Raw genomic sequence first — 14730 nt, 5'->3', positions numbered from 1 at the left:
GTGATTGCTATGATATGTAGTTAGTCGGGGAAGCTTCTTGTAGCATTACCATAAGACAAGTACGTTTGGGGTGGTTGTCGACCAAACAGTTTTGCGTGGCTAGCTGAGCCTGGGATGATATTTTGTTCTAATCTTTAAATACATACATGTCCGTCACCAAACTTGGACAGCTTGATTTATCGCCGTCTGCAAATAATGTTCAACTCGGCGTCACGACCATGAGACGAATGCACAAAGCAAACGAAATCATGTCTTGGTCGATAACAATAGATTCATCCTTGACTCACCTCAGGTGACTGAATCACATATGTGTGCCAAAATAGTCACTGATTCTACGTCCCATTCTCAAGTTGTCTATACCAGTCACTCCCACATGATAGAACATATCTTCTCTCACCAAACCAAATTATGTCTACGGAATCACCCTTTTCTCGATATTCCAGCATGACTACCAATTATACGCAAAATCTGAACTCGGACTACTTCTACACTCTTACACCTCGAACATCTGTCAGAACAAAGGAATCGCCCATCGAGATACCTCTTTACAGCCTCATCACGCTTTCCGAACTCTCTGCTACATGGATAGTCAGTCGCTGCGTCGGCAAAAAAGGTTACGGAAGGGTGGCCAACCGATGCGGTGCAACGCTCTCAAGCGATATGACATCTTCAGCCGATAATGTCTTGGAAAGGGTAGCAAACAGCGAAAACATCTGGGCTGGAAGAGCGAATCTTGTCAAGCTGGCCCGACTTTGTTTGTGTAGTGATTGTTGCCAGATACAGCTATCGGATACTGTCAATTCCTGGAGATCTGAGCTCGATACCTTGGCCAATGGAAACGCCGAGAGAGCCGGGTCTGAGGAGGAGGATGGAGACGATGAGGTCTTGCTGAAATCCTCAGCAGGTCTCGTGTCTGTCAGGAACATGGTTTCAGCCTCAGTTGCCATGTTCTGGGGATGATTCAGGATGCGTTTCTCGAATGTTAAGCTACGGAGCATACAGTGGGGGGAGATAGTGGGACAAGCCTAATGAGTCTTGATCGTTCTTGTCTTGTACTCCAGAAAGAAGCAGATATGTTGGTGATCTGGTCCTAAAATGTTGGTGTCTTACTTTTTTTGTCATCCAAGACCTCTGCGATGTGTTGCTGAACTCATGTCCAACATATCACGCTCGAAGTAGAAGAGGAGGTATAAGTCCAGAGTCATACAATCATCACAATCTTCTTCCTTACAACATCTTGACGACATACCTCTCCAAACCCTACGCTCAACCATGTCGTACGAGCTCATGGCCTTTGACGAGCTCCTCGTCTTCGGCATCCCATCTAGCTATGTCGGAGTGAGTGGCGATGGTAAAACTAAATGTGGCAATGTCGTGTCTACCGAGAACGTCCGGGTCGCAACGATACTTCTGGAGGCCATACAATCTGGAGCAAAGACAACATACATCGATGAATGGATTCGAGACCTCACGGTACTTTGCCTTTGTGGAAGAAGACATCATGACCAGAAGTCTACAGTCGTCAACTTGTGGACACTCGACGTGCGAGCGTTTGGTATCTTGGACAGCACCAATAGACCATCGAGCACTCAGAACAGAACCGCACAGTCTGCAGCCACTATCGTTGCGGATATACCGCACGCCTCAGCACAAGAGTTTCGAAAGATGAAAGAGTCTTTACGGATCATGGAGGCTCAGCTTGACCAGACCAGAGCGATTCACGGATTTGCACAAAAAAATTGCAGAGCGTTACTTGAGAGTGCTAGAGCGTTCCAACAAAGACTATGCCGCGTTGCAGAGGTTAACTGAGGATCACTTTCGTAAGCTTCGTACGGCAACTACCACAATTTCCAGATTCCAGCATCGATTGGACGTTCAATGTCAAGAAAAGAACGATGTCATGGAGAGCAACACTTTTCTCAAAATCGAGCTTGTAGCTGCAGAAGACCAAGCCAAAACACACCAACACGAGAACAAGCTGCAGGAAGACCAGAAAGCCCGCCTCTATAACGAGCTCGAGGAATCATATGCGGCAAATAGCAAGCTTCAAAATGAGATCTCGAATCTGGATGAGAATCTCCGAGCAGCTCAAGTCGAAAACTCAGTCTCTCATCGGCGCATCACTGATATTGAAGAAAAGCTGGAAACTTCGATCCTCGACAATAGCTCAGTACGTCACAGACTTTCGACTGACCGCAAACAGACGACCTCCTTGAGCGTCGCCAATGCAGGTCTGCGGTACAGTAACAGAGGGGAAGGTAGAGCTGAGAAGATGCATGTCGGTCCAAGAGACGAAATTCACCGAAATCAACAGCACAATTGAAACAGTAAAACAGGAGGCGACCGATCTAATGAAACACGTTGCGGTGTTAAAAGATGAAGACTTGGAGTGGAAGGATTCAAAATCTGGCCAGAAGCAATGCGTCTCGACTCAGGAGAGCGAAGTCAGAGATGAATCCGAGCAAGCAGCAGAAGGTGCTGGTTCTGACGGAAGGTGCGAGCTGATGTGGAAAACATGTTGCACTGCTATGACTTCCGCAGAAAGTCTTATAGTTTCATGTATCTCAGAGCATCAATATAAGTAGTTCGAATGCGTTCATTCCGACCCTCAATGCAAAATTGTTGTAATTAGTATCCACACAGGGCAGGAGAAACTCCAATTTCGCCGCACATCTCGATGGGAATGTCTGATTTAGACTACCTCAATCATTTCTATAGGTGTATCATACATTCGTGTGACTGGACTGGGGCGGGAGACTACATCTCGCGTTTGGAGACGTGTCTAAATAGCGACATTTCGGCAGGTGAGACACTTGTGAACGTCCTTCATAGCCTGTCTCCTTTTAGTACATCGCGCTGGCCAGGCTCTAGCCTCTCTGTCTTCAGTTTTGACATGCAAGTCTTGTCGAGATCTGGAGGCCTGTAACATAGCAGTAGACTGACAAGTCCACAGCGCTCATCGTAGAAACTGTACTGTGCGCCAGGTCGAAATGAGGCTGAGACACTATGAACCAGAATTTTACAGCATGAGACAGACCGTCTCGAGAGGCCCAGAGTTGTGTTGGATCAATGCCTTGATCGGTGTGTATGCTGAAGCGAAGTAATAAGATACGTTCTGCGTCCCACCTGAAGTCAATGTATTCTACTATCCCTCGACGAACAAACAAATTCGACAAACTGCAATTTCAGACTCTTCTGTTACTTTCATTGTACCATGTCTTACACACTTATATCATTCGATGATTTTCTCGCAGCGAAAATTGAAAAATGCTGTATCGGACACAAGCAAGAACCCAAGATCAGGTGTAGCAACACTATATCCGACAACAGCCTGTGCAAGGCAGTGGAGATCTGGGATGCCATCAGATCCGGAGCAAATGCGGTCTACATTGAGCGAAAAATGGTAGAGCTTGCAGCCTCCTGCTTGTGTCAAACCAGTCATCAGATGCAAGCAGCCACCGTGGCCAATTCCTGGATTGAAGAGGCGATGGGAAGTGGCATGGTCCAAAGCAAGATTGTTTCACAGAACACCATTGCGAAGACCGGTTCCGACATCGTGGGTCAGGCCGACCAGTTCGTTTCTGAACAAAGCAGCAATGAAGACAACCATCGACAACAAACCAAACTTCTGTCCCAACAACATCAGCAAGCTGTGCATACCTTTGAGGAGGCACATTCCAGCGCCAGAGATGTGACGGGATCGGACGAGCCGGACAAGGGTACACACACCGCTCTACAGGCTGGCTTCTAGACGCTGCGGTCTAAGCTTCGCGAGATTGGGATCGGAATTTCGAACTCGGAGCTCCAAGCAGAGGTCTTGAAACAAGATATGGCTGGCTCTGGACAAGAGTAACACTTCTCTGCGGGATGAGTTCCTCTTCCTGGGGGAGAGCAAGGCACACGCTCTTGTTCTCAGGCAGCTGCAGATGGAGATACAAGCGAGAGGGGTGACAGCAAAACTGTTGCAGAAGATGTTGAGGGAGATCTTGTTCCAACCGGAGGATACCTGATGATTTAAAATTGCTATCGCCAAATCCAAATTGTCATGATCAAATCTTGTGCATTTGAGTGACTTTTTCGTTGTCTTTCATAGCTTCGAAATGATGCGACTTTCTTCACCTCAGTGCACAAGACCGCTTTCCGCCATCTTTTGAACATACTTCGCGTACTTACCGGCACTCTTCTTCCTGAGCTGCTTGCCCCACTTGACCATCACAAAGAAGGTCAGACATTGAGCAAGGCCTGCGAACGCAGCAACGATGAATGCATTCTGCAGACCCATGCCATCGATCCAGGGTGTGATACCATAACCGATGGCGAAACTCATCGTGTTGCGCACTAAGATGACAGTAACGATTGCCTCACCCCCAAGATCCTTGTAGGAGTCGACAGCATACGAGATGCTCAATTGGATACCAATGGTATTGGTCAAGGCAATCACACCCATCGCAAAGACGCAACCGAACCACATTACGTGCTGTGCCGCGCCAACTATCACATGTCAGCTTTTGCGTGTTCATATGATCTTACGTGTTACTTACCACCCCACAAGATCAACCCACCGGGGATCAATAGCAGTGATGGAAGAAATAGCCAAAGTCGATGCTCACTCTCCGATACACCACCGTTTCTACGGGCCAATGCAAGAACAATCTTGTCGCCAATGACTCCGGTGTAGAACGAACCGATAGCCACGCCAATAAGAGGTGAGATGTATGAAAGGCCGACCATACTGGCTGAAAAGTTGTAAGGAGCATTGCCAAGAATTGATGAAGCAGTCCCGTTGAGTACATTGAACCAGATCAAATTGCTACCGTAGGAGAAGCCAGCATAAAATATGACGGGAAAGGTCAGGAAGATGAGCGGCCTGACTGTCATGCCACGAATATGGTTATCCTTTCGTAGATCAGACTTCTGCCACAACTTGACCTTGTCGAGATATGTCTTTGGTTTGAATGAGCCGGTAGGTGAGCCATCTTCTGATGCAACATCAAGATCGTCTGGGCGTACAACTTTCTCGTCCGCCTTGGATGTCGAGGCTGTTTGCTCAGGCTGGGTATCGATATTAGGAGTTACACCAGTGATGGAACGTCTAGAGAAGTTCGTTTCTTCCATAAAGAAGAAAAGAAAGACGAATCCAATCCCACAGAAGATAGCACACCAATACAGAACCCATCTCCAGCCTTGGCCGTCTGCGATGAACCCAGCAAGCACCGGAGCGAGAAAGTTGGACCCAGCGAGCAGCAGTGCGTACAGACCCAAGTACTTTCCACGTTCATGCTGGAACCAGACATCGGTGACGCTGATCTCGCAAAGACTCTCAATTGGCGCTCCAAAGAAACCTTGCAAGATTTTGTTGGCAATCCATTGACCATTGCTCTTGGTGTACGGTGCCCAGAGCTGGATCCCCATGGTTGCAAGGATACTGAAGAGGTAGACTGGCCGCTTGCCGTACTGCAATGCGATTGGCTGCCAGAAGAGACAACCCCATCCGAAGAACAGGAACATATAACCAGTACCGCTATTCAAGTCTCCCAGAGTCAGGCTGGTCTCCTCGGCGATTGGTTCCAAGATCGAGTATATAGCTGCACTCGCGATTCCAACCATCAATGTGTAGACGCCCATACAAGTCATGGATAGTATCTTCCTTCCGGGCGACCAGTTCAGTGGGTCGTCAGGGTCTTGCGAGGGAGTCGGAACAAGTACAATGTCTCTTTGCCCACCTCGGGCGTGCTGTGTTTGCATCGTTCCATCCAGATCGACCAAGTGGACAGTGCCTGGTACGGTAGGCCCGGCGACATCGCGAGTCATACTGCAGGTGTATAGGGATGTTATGCTTGTATGAAGGCTCTAGGGCTTATCGAATGTAAAAGAAGTCAATGTACAGCTGTCAGATGCTCCACCTTGGAGCAATGTGGAAGTCTGATAGCAGTAAAAGACCACAATATATGCTTGATTTGATGTGTTGGGCAACTTGTCCTACTCTAGATGTGGTTATCCGAGATAGGCATAGGAAAGTTAAACGGCTCGGCCGACATGTTGAGGATAAGTGAACCAACCAAAGAGCAGTCTTGAAGATTGCCAGAAGATCAGCGTCTGATAAGCATGTGAGTCAAAGATAAACACCCATTGTGGGGTGACAGATGTCGAGGGTGGCAGGCGCGACCTGGTGTCACGCAGTCTGCATTCTGACTGAGGGGCGACTAGGCTAGACTTGCTGTAGCAGAGCAAGCCATATCATTCCAAGAGCATGGGAAGGCTAGGTAATGTCAACTTCCGAAAATGTAAGACGCAAGTACACGTTTGCTGCAATGCATCGCGCCCAGCCCTGAAAGAAGTCGAGCCAGCGCTGACCAGGGGCTCAGCCAAAGCAAGATACCTCCTCCAGCACCAGAGTCGACAAACAAATGCTCTGCGCGCCGTCGGCAAGCCTGTCTACTTGGGGTATTGCTGGAGTGGTGTTCGTCGCGGTCAGTAGCCAATTACATCCTGGCTTTTGTTGTCACTCCTCATCAACTTCTTCCACTTTCGTCGAGAACTCAGAGATTGCTCTCTTCCGTGATTAATCCATGTTATCTGGATGAGACTCCTTTGACAATCTCGACTCCAAACCTTTTTACTTCGAAAACCGCCTTGCCTCACAGACCTTGGAACAATGCGCTCAAGTGAGTAAGTCTTGGCAATTTCAGCGCGTCTTCCCCCAATCACATGATCACGTCTACGTCACTCGTTCGCGTTTTTACCTGAGGTAGACGCGCCACTAGAAAAAGTTACCTCCACCACTCGCGTAACTGCCGACGTGTAACGGCCTCATCCATCTTCCTGCTAATTTTCACTCCACAGATCGGTGTTCATCACTTCAGTATCTCATGCTTTGACATGGTATTGATAGAACTTCACTAGTTCAGGGTGCACTCACAGGCTGCATCTATACCAATATGGATCAGTACTTGCATCAACGAGCACTTGACGTGGCTGATGAGCTACTCGCTCACACTGAATCTAAACCTACAGCTTATCTGGTCGCTGTACTCTGGCATGACATTCCAAAGCCAGTCACCAATATTGCTCGCGATTCCTTCATGTTTGTGAAGTGCGTTGGTAAGACAACACTTGCAAAGATTAGCGACGCATACCTTCTTAGAGAGGAAGCTCCGTCTGAAGTATCTCTGCATATGGATTCCATCGTCCCACCAGCAACCACAAAGGTGTCAGATTACGATCACTTTGGTGACAAAGTGATTGTCTTTCAGGCGCGTGCCGTCGATCCAGTCCACACGACAAGCAGAATATCCGACGCGACGAACGGCATGACTCTTTTGAGGGACTCAATGCCTTTCAAATCTTCACCTGCTCCTATTTTCCAACAGAACAGAGTAGGAGCAATGGGAAACACACTCTCTGCTGCTCAATTCACAGGAGCGCAAAATCCTGTCAGGCAACACAGCTCATCATCCCGACCAAGTGTTGATCGTTCTGGATTGCGTGCTGATTCATCAGGAAGAGCGCCTTCGTCATCCAGTAGGTCTGGATACACCCCAAACTCTCAAGTCGCATCTCCTCTGGCAAAGTCTGCTCCTGTCCCTTCGACGCCCGGTACAGCACTACCTCCTCAAGTTCCGATCAGTACGCAAGACCGGGACTTAGGCTCTGCTCGCTTTGCTCAGAATTCGGGATTGCCTTTCTCGTACGCACTCTCGCCTCGTGCACAGACCTCTCTGGCATCTCAGATCAGAGGATCACCACAAACTCCTCGCGCAGGGACAACTCACAACAAAACCCACCAAGGCCAGCCCAATGGTAACGGTCTCGCTGCACCAGCCACACATACAGACAGTACCCAACCAGTAAGCTTCCGTTATTTGCCCCTCGTGACAGCACATGTAGCACCATAGAGTTGTAGAGGACGTATCGCTGTGACTGATATAATGTCACGATTATCATCTCACTGCGAAGGAGACAGTGTTGCGAAGATCTAAATTGCGAACTCGCCATGTCCAACACGTGTCGCTCATCGCTACATCTAAATCTGCCCACCCACAAGTGCTCTTAAAAAAACTGACCCAAACTAGACGATTAAACCAGAGATCTCATTGCCAGCACCCCTGCCCTTGCAGCCTTTCGAAGACCACAAGATGGGCAACGCAGGCAGTCTGCCTTCTGGCGAGGACTACGACGATGAGCCCGTTCAGTACGTACAGTCAAGCGTTTATCTGCAAGCTCTAGCCAAGGAAGAGTCGACCGAAAAACTCGAAGCTGGTGTTGAGCAAGGCATCAAGCTACTTGATCGCTTTGTGAAAGAGCTTGAACCTGGCAAGGAGACTGCAGACATCCAGCAATGGCTGCAGCAAATTGACTTGGTTAGAAAAGAGGCGACCGGCGCTCGTACCGTCGTCGGTGTTGTCGGCAACACAGGCGCAGGCAAGAGCTCGGTGATCAACGCCATTTTGGATGAGGAGCGTCTGGTCCCTACGAACTGCATGCGAGCTTGTACTGCAGTCGTCACTGAGATGTCCTGGAGCTCGAGCGAGGACGAAAATAGCAGATACTGTGCTGAGATCGAATTCATCAAGCCTGCCGAATGGGAGAAAGAGCTCCGAGTTCTCTTCGAAGAGATCATCGATGGTAGCGGTAACATCTCCAGAGAAGTTAGCAACCCAGACTCGCAGGCAGGCATTGCCTACGCCAAGATTCGCGCCGTCTACTGGCGGCTCACAAGGGAAGACTTGATTGCAAGTTCGATCGAGAAACTGATGACCGATCACTCCGTTCGTGGTCTCCTTGGTACTACCAAGTATATTAAGGATCGTCATTGCGACACTTTCTACAAGACTCTACAGCACTATGTCGATTCGAAAGAGAAGCCGGAGACCACCAAAGAGTCGGGCGATGAAGATGAGGACGATGCAGAAGTGGACAAAGAGAAGAAGAAGAGAAAATCAAGAAAGCGTGAGCAGGAGTTTTGGCCTCTGATCAAGGTGGTTCGCCTCTTTGTCAAAGCCGATGCTCTCTCGACCGGCGCCGTTCTAGTCGACCTGCCCGGTGTCGCTGACTCAAATGCGGCTCGTGCTGCCGTGGCAGAAGGGTATATGAAGCAGTGTACTGGTCTCTGGATTGTGTCTCCAATCAACCGCGCTGTCGACGACAAGGCAGCCAAGAATCTCCTGGGTTCCACGTTTCGGAGACAACTTAAGTACGACGGAACATACTCTGCAGTAACCTTTATCTGCAGCAAAACTGGTTGGTGACTTTTTTCTGCTACAACATCTACCGTAACTGACACCACTATAGACGATATCTCGAATACGGAGGCTGCCGACAGCTTGGGCCTCGGAGATGAGATCGATCAGCTTGAGGACCAGCTCACATCGATTGGCAACCAACAAAAACGCGCCGAGAGAGAAGCTGCCAAACTCAGAGACGAGAAGGGCTCGCTGCGGGAGATCATGGACAACTGCGATGACGAAATCGAGAAGTGGGAAGGCCTTCAAGAAAAACTCAGTGACGGAGACACAGTTTATGCCCCAGCAAGCACGACAAGAAAGCGCAAGCGCTCTTCGTCGAGCACAGACAGCGAAGACGAGAATGTCAAAAGCGATCCGTCTGACAACGAATCACAGTCGTCAGATCGTGGTTCACCGCTGACTGCCGAAGGCATTGAGACGAAAATCCAAGAATTGAAAGAACAGAAGAAAACAGCTCGCCGTGGACGTCGCGAAATCGAGGCTCAGATCAAAGACCTGAATGTGAAGATCAAAGAGTGCAAAGCAGATTTCCGGGGCATTGAAGACAACAGAAGTCAGATCTGCATCGACGCTCGTAACCAGTATTCCAAATCCGCCATCCAGGTTGATTTTGCTGCGGGTATCAAGGAGGTAAGTCGTTTCGAGACAGTGATGAGTGGTGTTATGCTAACGATATTGTCGAACAGCTCGATCAAGAAGCTCAAGCGGAAGATGATCCTGACACATTCGACCCTGAGCAAGATATGCGAGACTATGAAAAGGTTGCTAAGGATCTACCTGTATTTTGTGTCTCAAGCCGAGCATACCAGAAGTTGTCTGGCAGGCTTGTGAAGGACAACGCCGTTCGTGGTTTTACTGATGTCGATCAAACTGAGGTATGAAGGTTCTTTTTTCATCCTTTCGCAAAACTGACCACTTCAGATCCCTGCTCTCAAGGCGCACTGTAAGAAACTTACCGAGAACGTCCGCTCCATCAAGTCCCGTCGCTTCCTCACCCAATTGAGTCAACTCCGCACCTCGCTCGCGCTTTGGGCTTCAAACGACGGCTCTGGCGCAAAGAAGACGGACCAGCAGAAAGATGCTGAACAAAGATTTCTGGCTCGGAAGCTGAAAGACCTCGAAAAAGTACGCAGACAGCCGCCTTACCGGGTCAGCTACTAACAGTGAGTACAGGCTCTGGAGAAGGACGTGAATGATACTCTGACCGAGATGAAGGAAACCATGAGCGAGAACATATTCGAAAACTATGGAACAGCCATCACCGCCGCTGCCAATACTGCCTTGCCAACTTCGCAGGGCTGGGGCGCGCATAGAAATCAGGGAGGTCTTTATTGGGCTACATACAAGGCAGTCGTACGTCGCCAGGGTGTCTTTACCGGATCTGGAGGTCTCTCCGACTTCAACGCACAGCTGTAAGACTCGATTGTGCATCCAAGCAGTTCATCAGCTAATTTCAGCAACAGCGCCGAACCCATCTACAAGCAGCTGGCCAATGGCTGGGAGAAGGCCTTCCAGCGTCGCCTTCCGCACATCCTGAGAGCATGCGCCAAGGGCTTCGCGAACGACTTGCGTGCCTTCCACAAGGCCATCGAAGTTCAATCGTTGTCGCACGGAGACAACCCCCGTCTTGGTCTACTCGCGCAACAACTGACCAATTACGAGGCCGTCTTCAGTGACCTTGGTAGCAAGATGGTCGAATTGACCAATGAGCGTCAGCGCGATATTAATCGCGAGTTCACCCCAAATGTGTGCAACGCTATGCTCATCGTTTACAACATCTGCACGGCTGAGACCGGCCCTGGTCAGTACAACAGGATGAAGACGCACATGACCAACCACGTCACCGCTCAGAAGGACACGATGTTCCAAAGAGCTACTCAAGTCGTTCGTGACATGATCACAAACTTGATCAAAGACGTCGAGGAGCGAATGGCCAATCGCACAGACGAGGTCTTTGTCGGCATGCGCAGGGACTATCTTCAAGTCTTGAGCAACGTTCGTGTTGACGACATTACAATGCCCAAGTGGGAGCGCAGTTTGAGAAGTACGATCGAGGAGATCATTCAAGACAGCGAGGCGGCATTCGCGGTCATCATTGAAGGAAGAGACACCAACGAGGCCGAGGCAGACGAGGCCACTGAGGGAGCTCCGGAGGACGTACAGGATATCGCAAAGCTGGAGAATATGGAGGATATTCCAGAGGATAGAGCACAGATCAAGGAGGACACCTCTGATGATGATGACAACATGGAGGATGCACATGCTTGAAGTGGGAAGATTTCAGCAAATGCTTTTCGCTTCTGCGACGAATACTGCACGTAGCATTTTCAAGGCTGTATGACGGGCATAAAAAAGAGGACTCTTACTAGCAGGGTAGCTATAATTCTTTACGATGGTATGCATATAAACGACAATTGCACACGCAAATCTGCTCTGTTTCCTGTGCTCTGCTATGAACTCGTGATATGTCTCGCATTCGCCCGTGACATTGCCATCATTTGGTCGCCTCTTGAACATCACCGCACTCATCCTTCAATACACGGAGTTGCAAAAGTAGTTCATAAATACATCTATTGGATCATCTACATTATCTGCATAATCTACTTACCTTCCCACGCATCACGATCTCTTGAACACAACATCCCCCTCCACCTCGCCAACTCCAGCTGCAGGATCCAACTCATGTCCCACGGCTCTAGAATCTAACTCATGCGGTGTCAAATACATATCCTTGCCATCGTGATAGCTTTGAGGTGATTGGATGGTCATCAGACTCGTGTTCGTGTCGGTGGGGAGGAGTTTGGGAGTTGCGCGGCGGCGGCGGAGGTAGTAGAAGGCTCCGGCTAGGACGCTGAGGACTAGGAGGGCTACGGCGACGCCGATACCTGCTTGAGCGCCTGTGGACAGGCCGGTATTCGAGGGCGAGGATGATGGCGTAGATGATGGGGTGGAGGAAGCTGTTATGACGAAGTTTGACGGGCTAGGATTCGTGGATGTGGTTGCTGGGAGATCGCTCGTGCTCGACGTAGAGATGGTGGAGGAGGCGGAAGAGGTGGAAGATGGTTTCGAAGATTTTGTCAAAGTGGCAGTGGCGCCCATCATGGCTGGTAACGTGATTGCACTGTCTGTGCCACAGCAAGCGGTGTTGTTCTTTCCACAGCACCAGGTTTGAGAGTACATCGTATCATCGCAGGGTGTCTGCGCATATCAGTCAACTGTCTTTGTATGGCTTTATATTGCGCTCACCATGATAGCATTTCCATTGACATCATTCTGATCTGGCGTCGTGCACACATTTCTCAAGCAAGAGTCCAAAGGCCAGCTCGTTGACGAACAACTCTCGCGAAAGTACCTGTATTCTTCGACGCCGTCGATCTCGGCTACTGCTTGACAGAGGCCGTTTGTCATGCAGACATCGTTCGTATAGGTCGCATTGGTGTTCTGACGGTTTGCGCCGCAGCAGTACGACGTTGCGCCGCTGAACTGATTGCAGGGTATAAAATCTTTGTAGGCGGCGTCTCCATTGAGCTTGTAACATGTTCCCGACGCGCTTATGGGAGCGACGAGATGAAAGAGTGCGAGCAGGCCTCCGATGTTCCTGACTCTGGCCATTGTTGCGAAAAAATGTCGTTGCTCCTTCGAAGCAGAGATTAGGAAGATATGGGAGAAGGAAGAGACCGCACACCGCGACAAGAATCATGACCTACCTTATACGAGACTACAAGGATCTCGGGGACCATTGCCAGTAAGAATCGATTAGTCCCCGAGATGCAATATACAAGAGATGGCTGGCGGTATGGGGAAGGATTTGGTTACGAGCAAGCTTTCTCCAGGTTGGGTGCAGATCAATCTATACCTCTCGCTTTGGGTAAAGATCGGCAGACCAACATGCAGCTATCGTATTGGTCAAAGTTGCCGTATATTAATACAGAACAAAATCGTGAGTCAAGCGAGAACTGCTGAGAAGTGGCTGGCGAGTGTTGTATTGTTGGGATCTATTCGTGGATCTGTTGGTTGTTCGGCCTCAGGCGCAGATCTTGGCGACCTGGCCACGATTGCCATTAACTCAACCGCGCCATGACAGCAAACAAGACTTGCTTACTGCGACTTCAGACCTGTTGGTGATATCACCAGAATGTTTTTTCTGGCTGCAGTTGACAGCAACGTCCCAAGAGCCTTGTGTGTGTTATTGGTCCTCGTATCGTCTCACAGCTGCGAGTGGTATGTCTTGAAGAAGTAGCCACTTTCAACCATGGCACTTGGCCATTCTCTAGAGCAGCAAGCCAAGGGGAAGAACTCCTAAGGACGCTAACCAAGTTGTCTCGGCGCCTGATCGTGATAGAGTACGTGCTCCAACCGATGGACTTGTGTCTGATTGGCAGCTCTGTAGTGTAGGTCCTCGATGGCCATAATGAGAACAGAATGGGTCTCATCGCTTGACGCACAAGTCACTTCTGATGATCCACTTCTCACCATGCGTCACCTCGGCGCCCTCATGGACCATGCACTCCTTGCCATGGCGATGCAATAACGCGAGACCGACTTCTGGGCTCGCCTCTACTGGCGGTGGGGGTGCTGCCTTTCGTGACGGCGGGTCGGGGTAGAAAATGGTCTCTCCCCCTCCACACGATGTCAAATAAAGCAGAAGTGTCCAAGTTGTCTTTGCTGGAACAGTAGTACCATCCTCCTTGGGAAACATCAAATTGTTGGAGTCGTCGTAGTGCTGGTCGAAGAATTGACCTTGCGAATATCGATAGATTCGGATGTTCGGATTGAGACCTAGGATCTCGCCGCCAAACAGGTTTTGACGTTGCTTGTCGTCAAGTACCTCTCCATCGATCTCTCCGGCAGTGACCAATTCCTTCAGTGCAGTCTGCTCCCACAGATGACGTGCGAAGTCTGGGTCATCAATCTGATAACGATCATTGACGCGTACAGCATCGCCGCGTTTCGGACGTCCAGGAGTAGTCGTAAGTGGTAAAGAACGCAAGAACGAGACGTACTTCGCGCTCAAGGAGGAAGTGAAAAGACGGGGTATTGTCAGAATCTGGGCTGGGAGCAAACTCGAGCATGTGAGGTCAGATGGAGGGGATACTGGTGAAAGGGCTGGCCAATCTGGTCGCGCAACAGGGGTTTGGTTTGTTGCAGTTGGAGCAGGCGCTTTTCCAGCCTTGGTCTTCGATTTTGGAGGCATGTTGTGCGAAGCTGAATTGAATCGTAAAAGGTGACGACGTACTCCTGGTGGTCATCAGGATTGCTAACCCTGCGGAATAGCCTCGGCTGTTCCGTGCTTCGCATCTGACCCTGACCTTGACATCATCACAATGTAAAATGTCATGTATAGGTCGTTATTTGCCGAAAATGACGACCAATCGAATTCATTAGCCTAGCGTAGCTATTCAGGAGCGATTGATACCTGACCGTGATTCGTTGCGAGTAAAATGAGGAATCAAATCAGATCACCGGCTCGAGCTGTAAGACTGCG

At 49.6% G+C, this 14730-nt stretch overlaps 8 protein-coding genes across 8 annotated transcripts; 4 read left to right on the top strand and 4 right to left on the bottom strand.

Annotated features, from left to right (window-relative positions):
* Nucleotides 1–358: 358 nt before the first annotated feature.
* Nucleotides 359–1205, bottom strand: AUEXF2481DRAFT_370763 (uncharacterized protein). Its single transcript, XM_013492191.1, has 2 exons — nucleotides 634–1205; nucleotides 359–577 (listed from the first exon to the last, which is right to left on the bottom strand). Exons 1-2 carry the CDS (start codon nucleotides 996–998, stop codon nucleotides 421–423), a joined length of 522 nt encoding a protein of 173 aa, XP_013347645.1. The 5' UTR covers nucleotides 999–1205; the 3' UTR covers nucleotides 359–420.
* A 67-nt stretch (nucleotides 1206–1272) lies between these two features.
* AUEXF2481DRAFT_1522 (uncharacterized protein) lies at nucleotides 1273–1809 on the top strand (the record flags this gene model as incomplete). The annotated part of the gene is made up of 1 exon (XM_013491676.1): nucleotides 1273–1809. The coding sequence occupies one exon, from the start codon at nucleotides 1273–1275 to the stop codon at nucleotides 1807–1809; it is 537 nt and encodes a 178-aa protein (XP_013347130.1).
* On the top strand, nucleotides 1807–2501 carry AUEXF2481DRAFT_35992 (uncharacterized protein). The gene has a single exon (XM_013491947.1). It carries the CDS (start codon nucleotides 1901–1903, stop codon nucleotides 2321–2323), a length of 423 nt encoding a protein of 140 aa, XP_013347401.1. The 5' UTR covers nucleotides 1807–1900; the 3' UTR covers nucleotides 2324–2501.
* A 363-nt stretch (nucleotides 2502–2864) lies between these two features.
* Nucleotides 2865–4142, top strand: AUEXF2481DRAFT_370709 (uncharacterized protein). The gene is made up of 2 exons (XM_013492190.1): nucleotides 2865–2895; nucleotides 2954–4142. Exon 2 carries the CDS (start codon nucleotides 3215–3217, stop codon nucleotides 3749–3751), a length of 537 nt encoding a protein of 178 aa, XP_013347644.1. The 5' UTR covers nucleotides 2865–2895; nucleotides 2954–3214; the 3' UTR covers nucleotides 3752–4142.
* On the bottom strand, nucleotides 4121–5811 carry AUEXF2481DRAFT_62114 (uncharacterized protein; the record flags this gene model as incomplete). The annotated part of the gene is made up of 2 exons (XM_013492114.1): nucleotides 4121–4491; nucleotides 4542–5811. The coding sequence occupies 2 exons, from the start codon at nucleotides 5809–5811 to the stop codon at nucleotides 4121–4123; spliced, it is 1641 nt and encodes a 546-aa protein (XP_013347568.1).
* A 1019-nt stretch (nucleotides 5812–6830) lies between these two features.
* On the top strand, nucleotides 6831–11680 carry AUEXF2481DRAFT_35989 (uncharacterized protein). Its single transcript, XM_013491946.1, has 7 exons — nucleotides 6831–7847; nucleotides 8073–9240; nucleotides 9292–9875; nucleotides 9932–10120; nucleotides 10167–10370; nucleotides 10419–10657; nucleotides 10709–11680. Exons 1-7 carry the CDS (start codon nucleotides 6939–6941, stop codon nucleotides 11511–11513), a joined length of 4098 nt encoding a protein of 1365 aa, XP_013347400.1. The 5' UTR covers nucleotides 6831–6938; the 3' UTR covers nucleotides 11514–11680.
* Nucleotides 11681–11812: 132 nt separating this feature from the next.
* Nucleotides 11813–13111, bottom strand: AUEXF2481DRAFT_35988 (uncharacterized protein). The gene is made up of 3 exons (XM_013491945.1): nucleotides 12953–13111; nucleotides 12492–12881; nucleotides 11813–12443 (listed from the first exon to the last, which is right to left on the bottom strand). The coding sequence occupies exons 2-3, from the start codon at nucleotides 12855–12857 to the stop codon at nucleotides 11865–11867; spliced, it is 945 nt and encodes a 314-aa protein (XP_013347399.1). The 5' UTR covers nucleotides 12858–12881; nucleotides 12953–13111; the 3' UTR covers nucleotides 11813–11864.
* Nucleotides 13112–13329: 218 nt separating this feature from the next.
* AUEXF2481DRAFT_370676 (uncharacterized protein) lies at nucleotides 13330–14599 on the bottom strand. Its single transcript, XM_013492189.1, has 2 exons — nucleotides 14549–14599; nucleotides 13330–14483 (listed from the first exon to the last, which is right to left on the bottom strand). The coding sequence occupies exon 2, from the start codon at nucleotides 14437–14439 to the stop codon at nucleotides 13675–13677; it is 765 nt and encodes a 254-aa protein (XP_013347643.1). The 5' UTR covers nucleotides 14440–14483; nucleotides 14549–14599; the 3' UTR covers nucleotides 13330–13674.
* Nucleotides 14600–14730: the final 131 nt, after the last annotated feature.

Source organism: Aureobasidium subglaciale (assembly GCF_000721755.1).
Source record: "Aureobasidium subglaciale EXF-2481 unplaced genomic scaffold scaffold_2, whole genome shotgun sequence".
Classification (NCBI taxonomy): domain Eukaryota; kingdom Fungi; phylum Ascomycota; class Dothideomycetes; order Dothideales; family Saccotheciaceae; genus Aureobasidium; species Aureobasidium subglaciale.
Note: the sequence above shows the minus strand (reverse complement) of the source record. Positions and strands in the feature narration are given on the sequence as shown.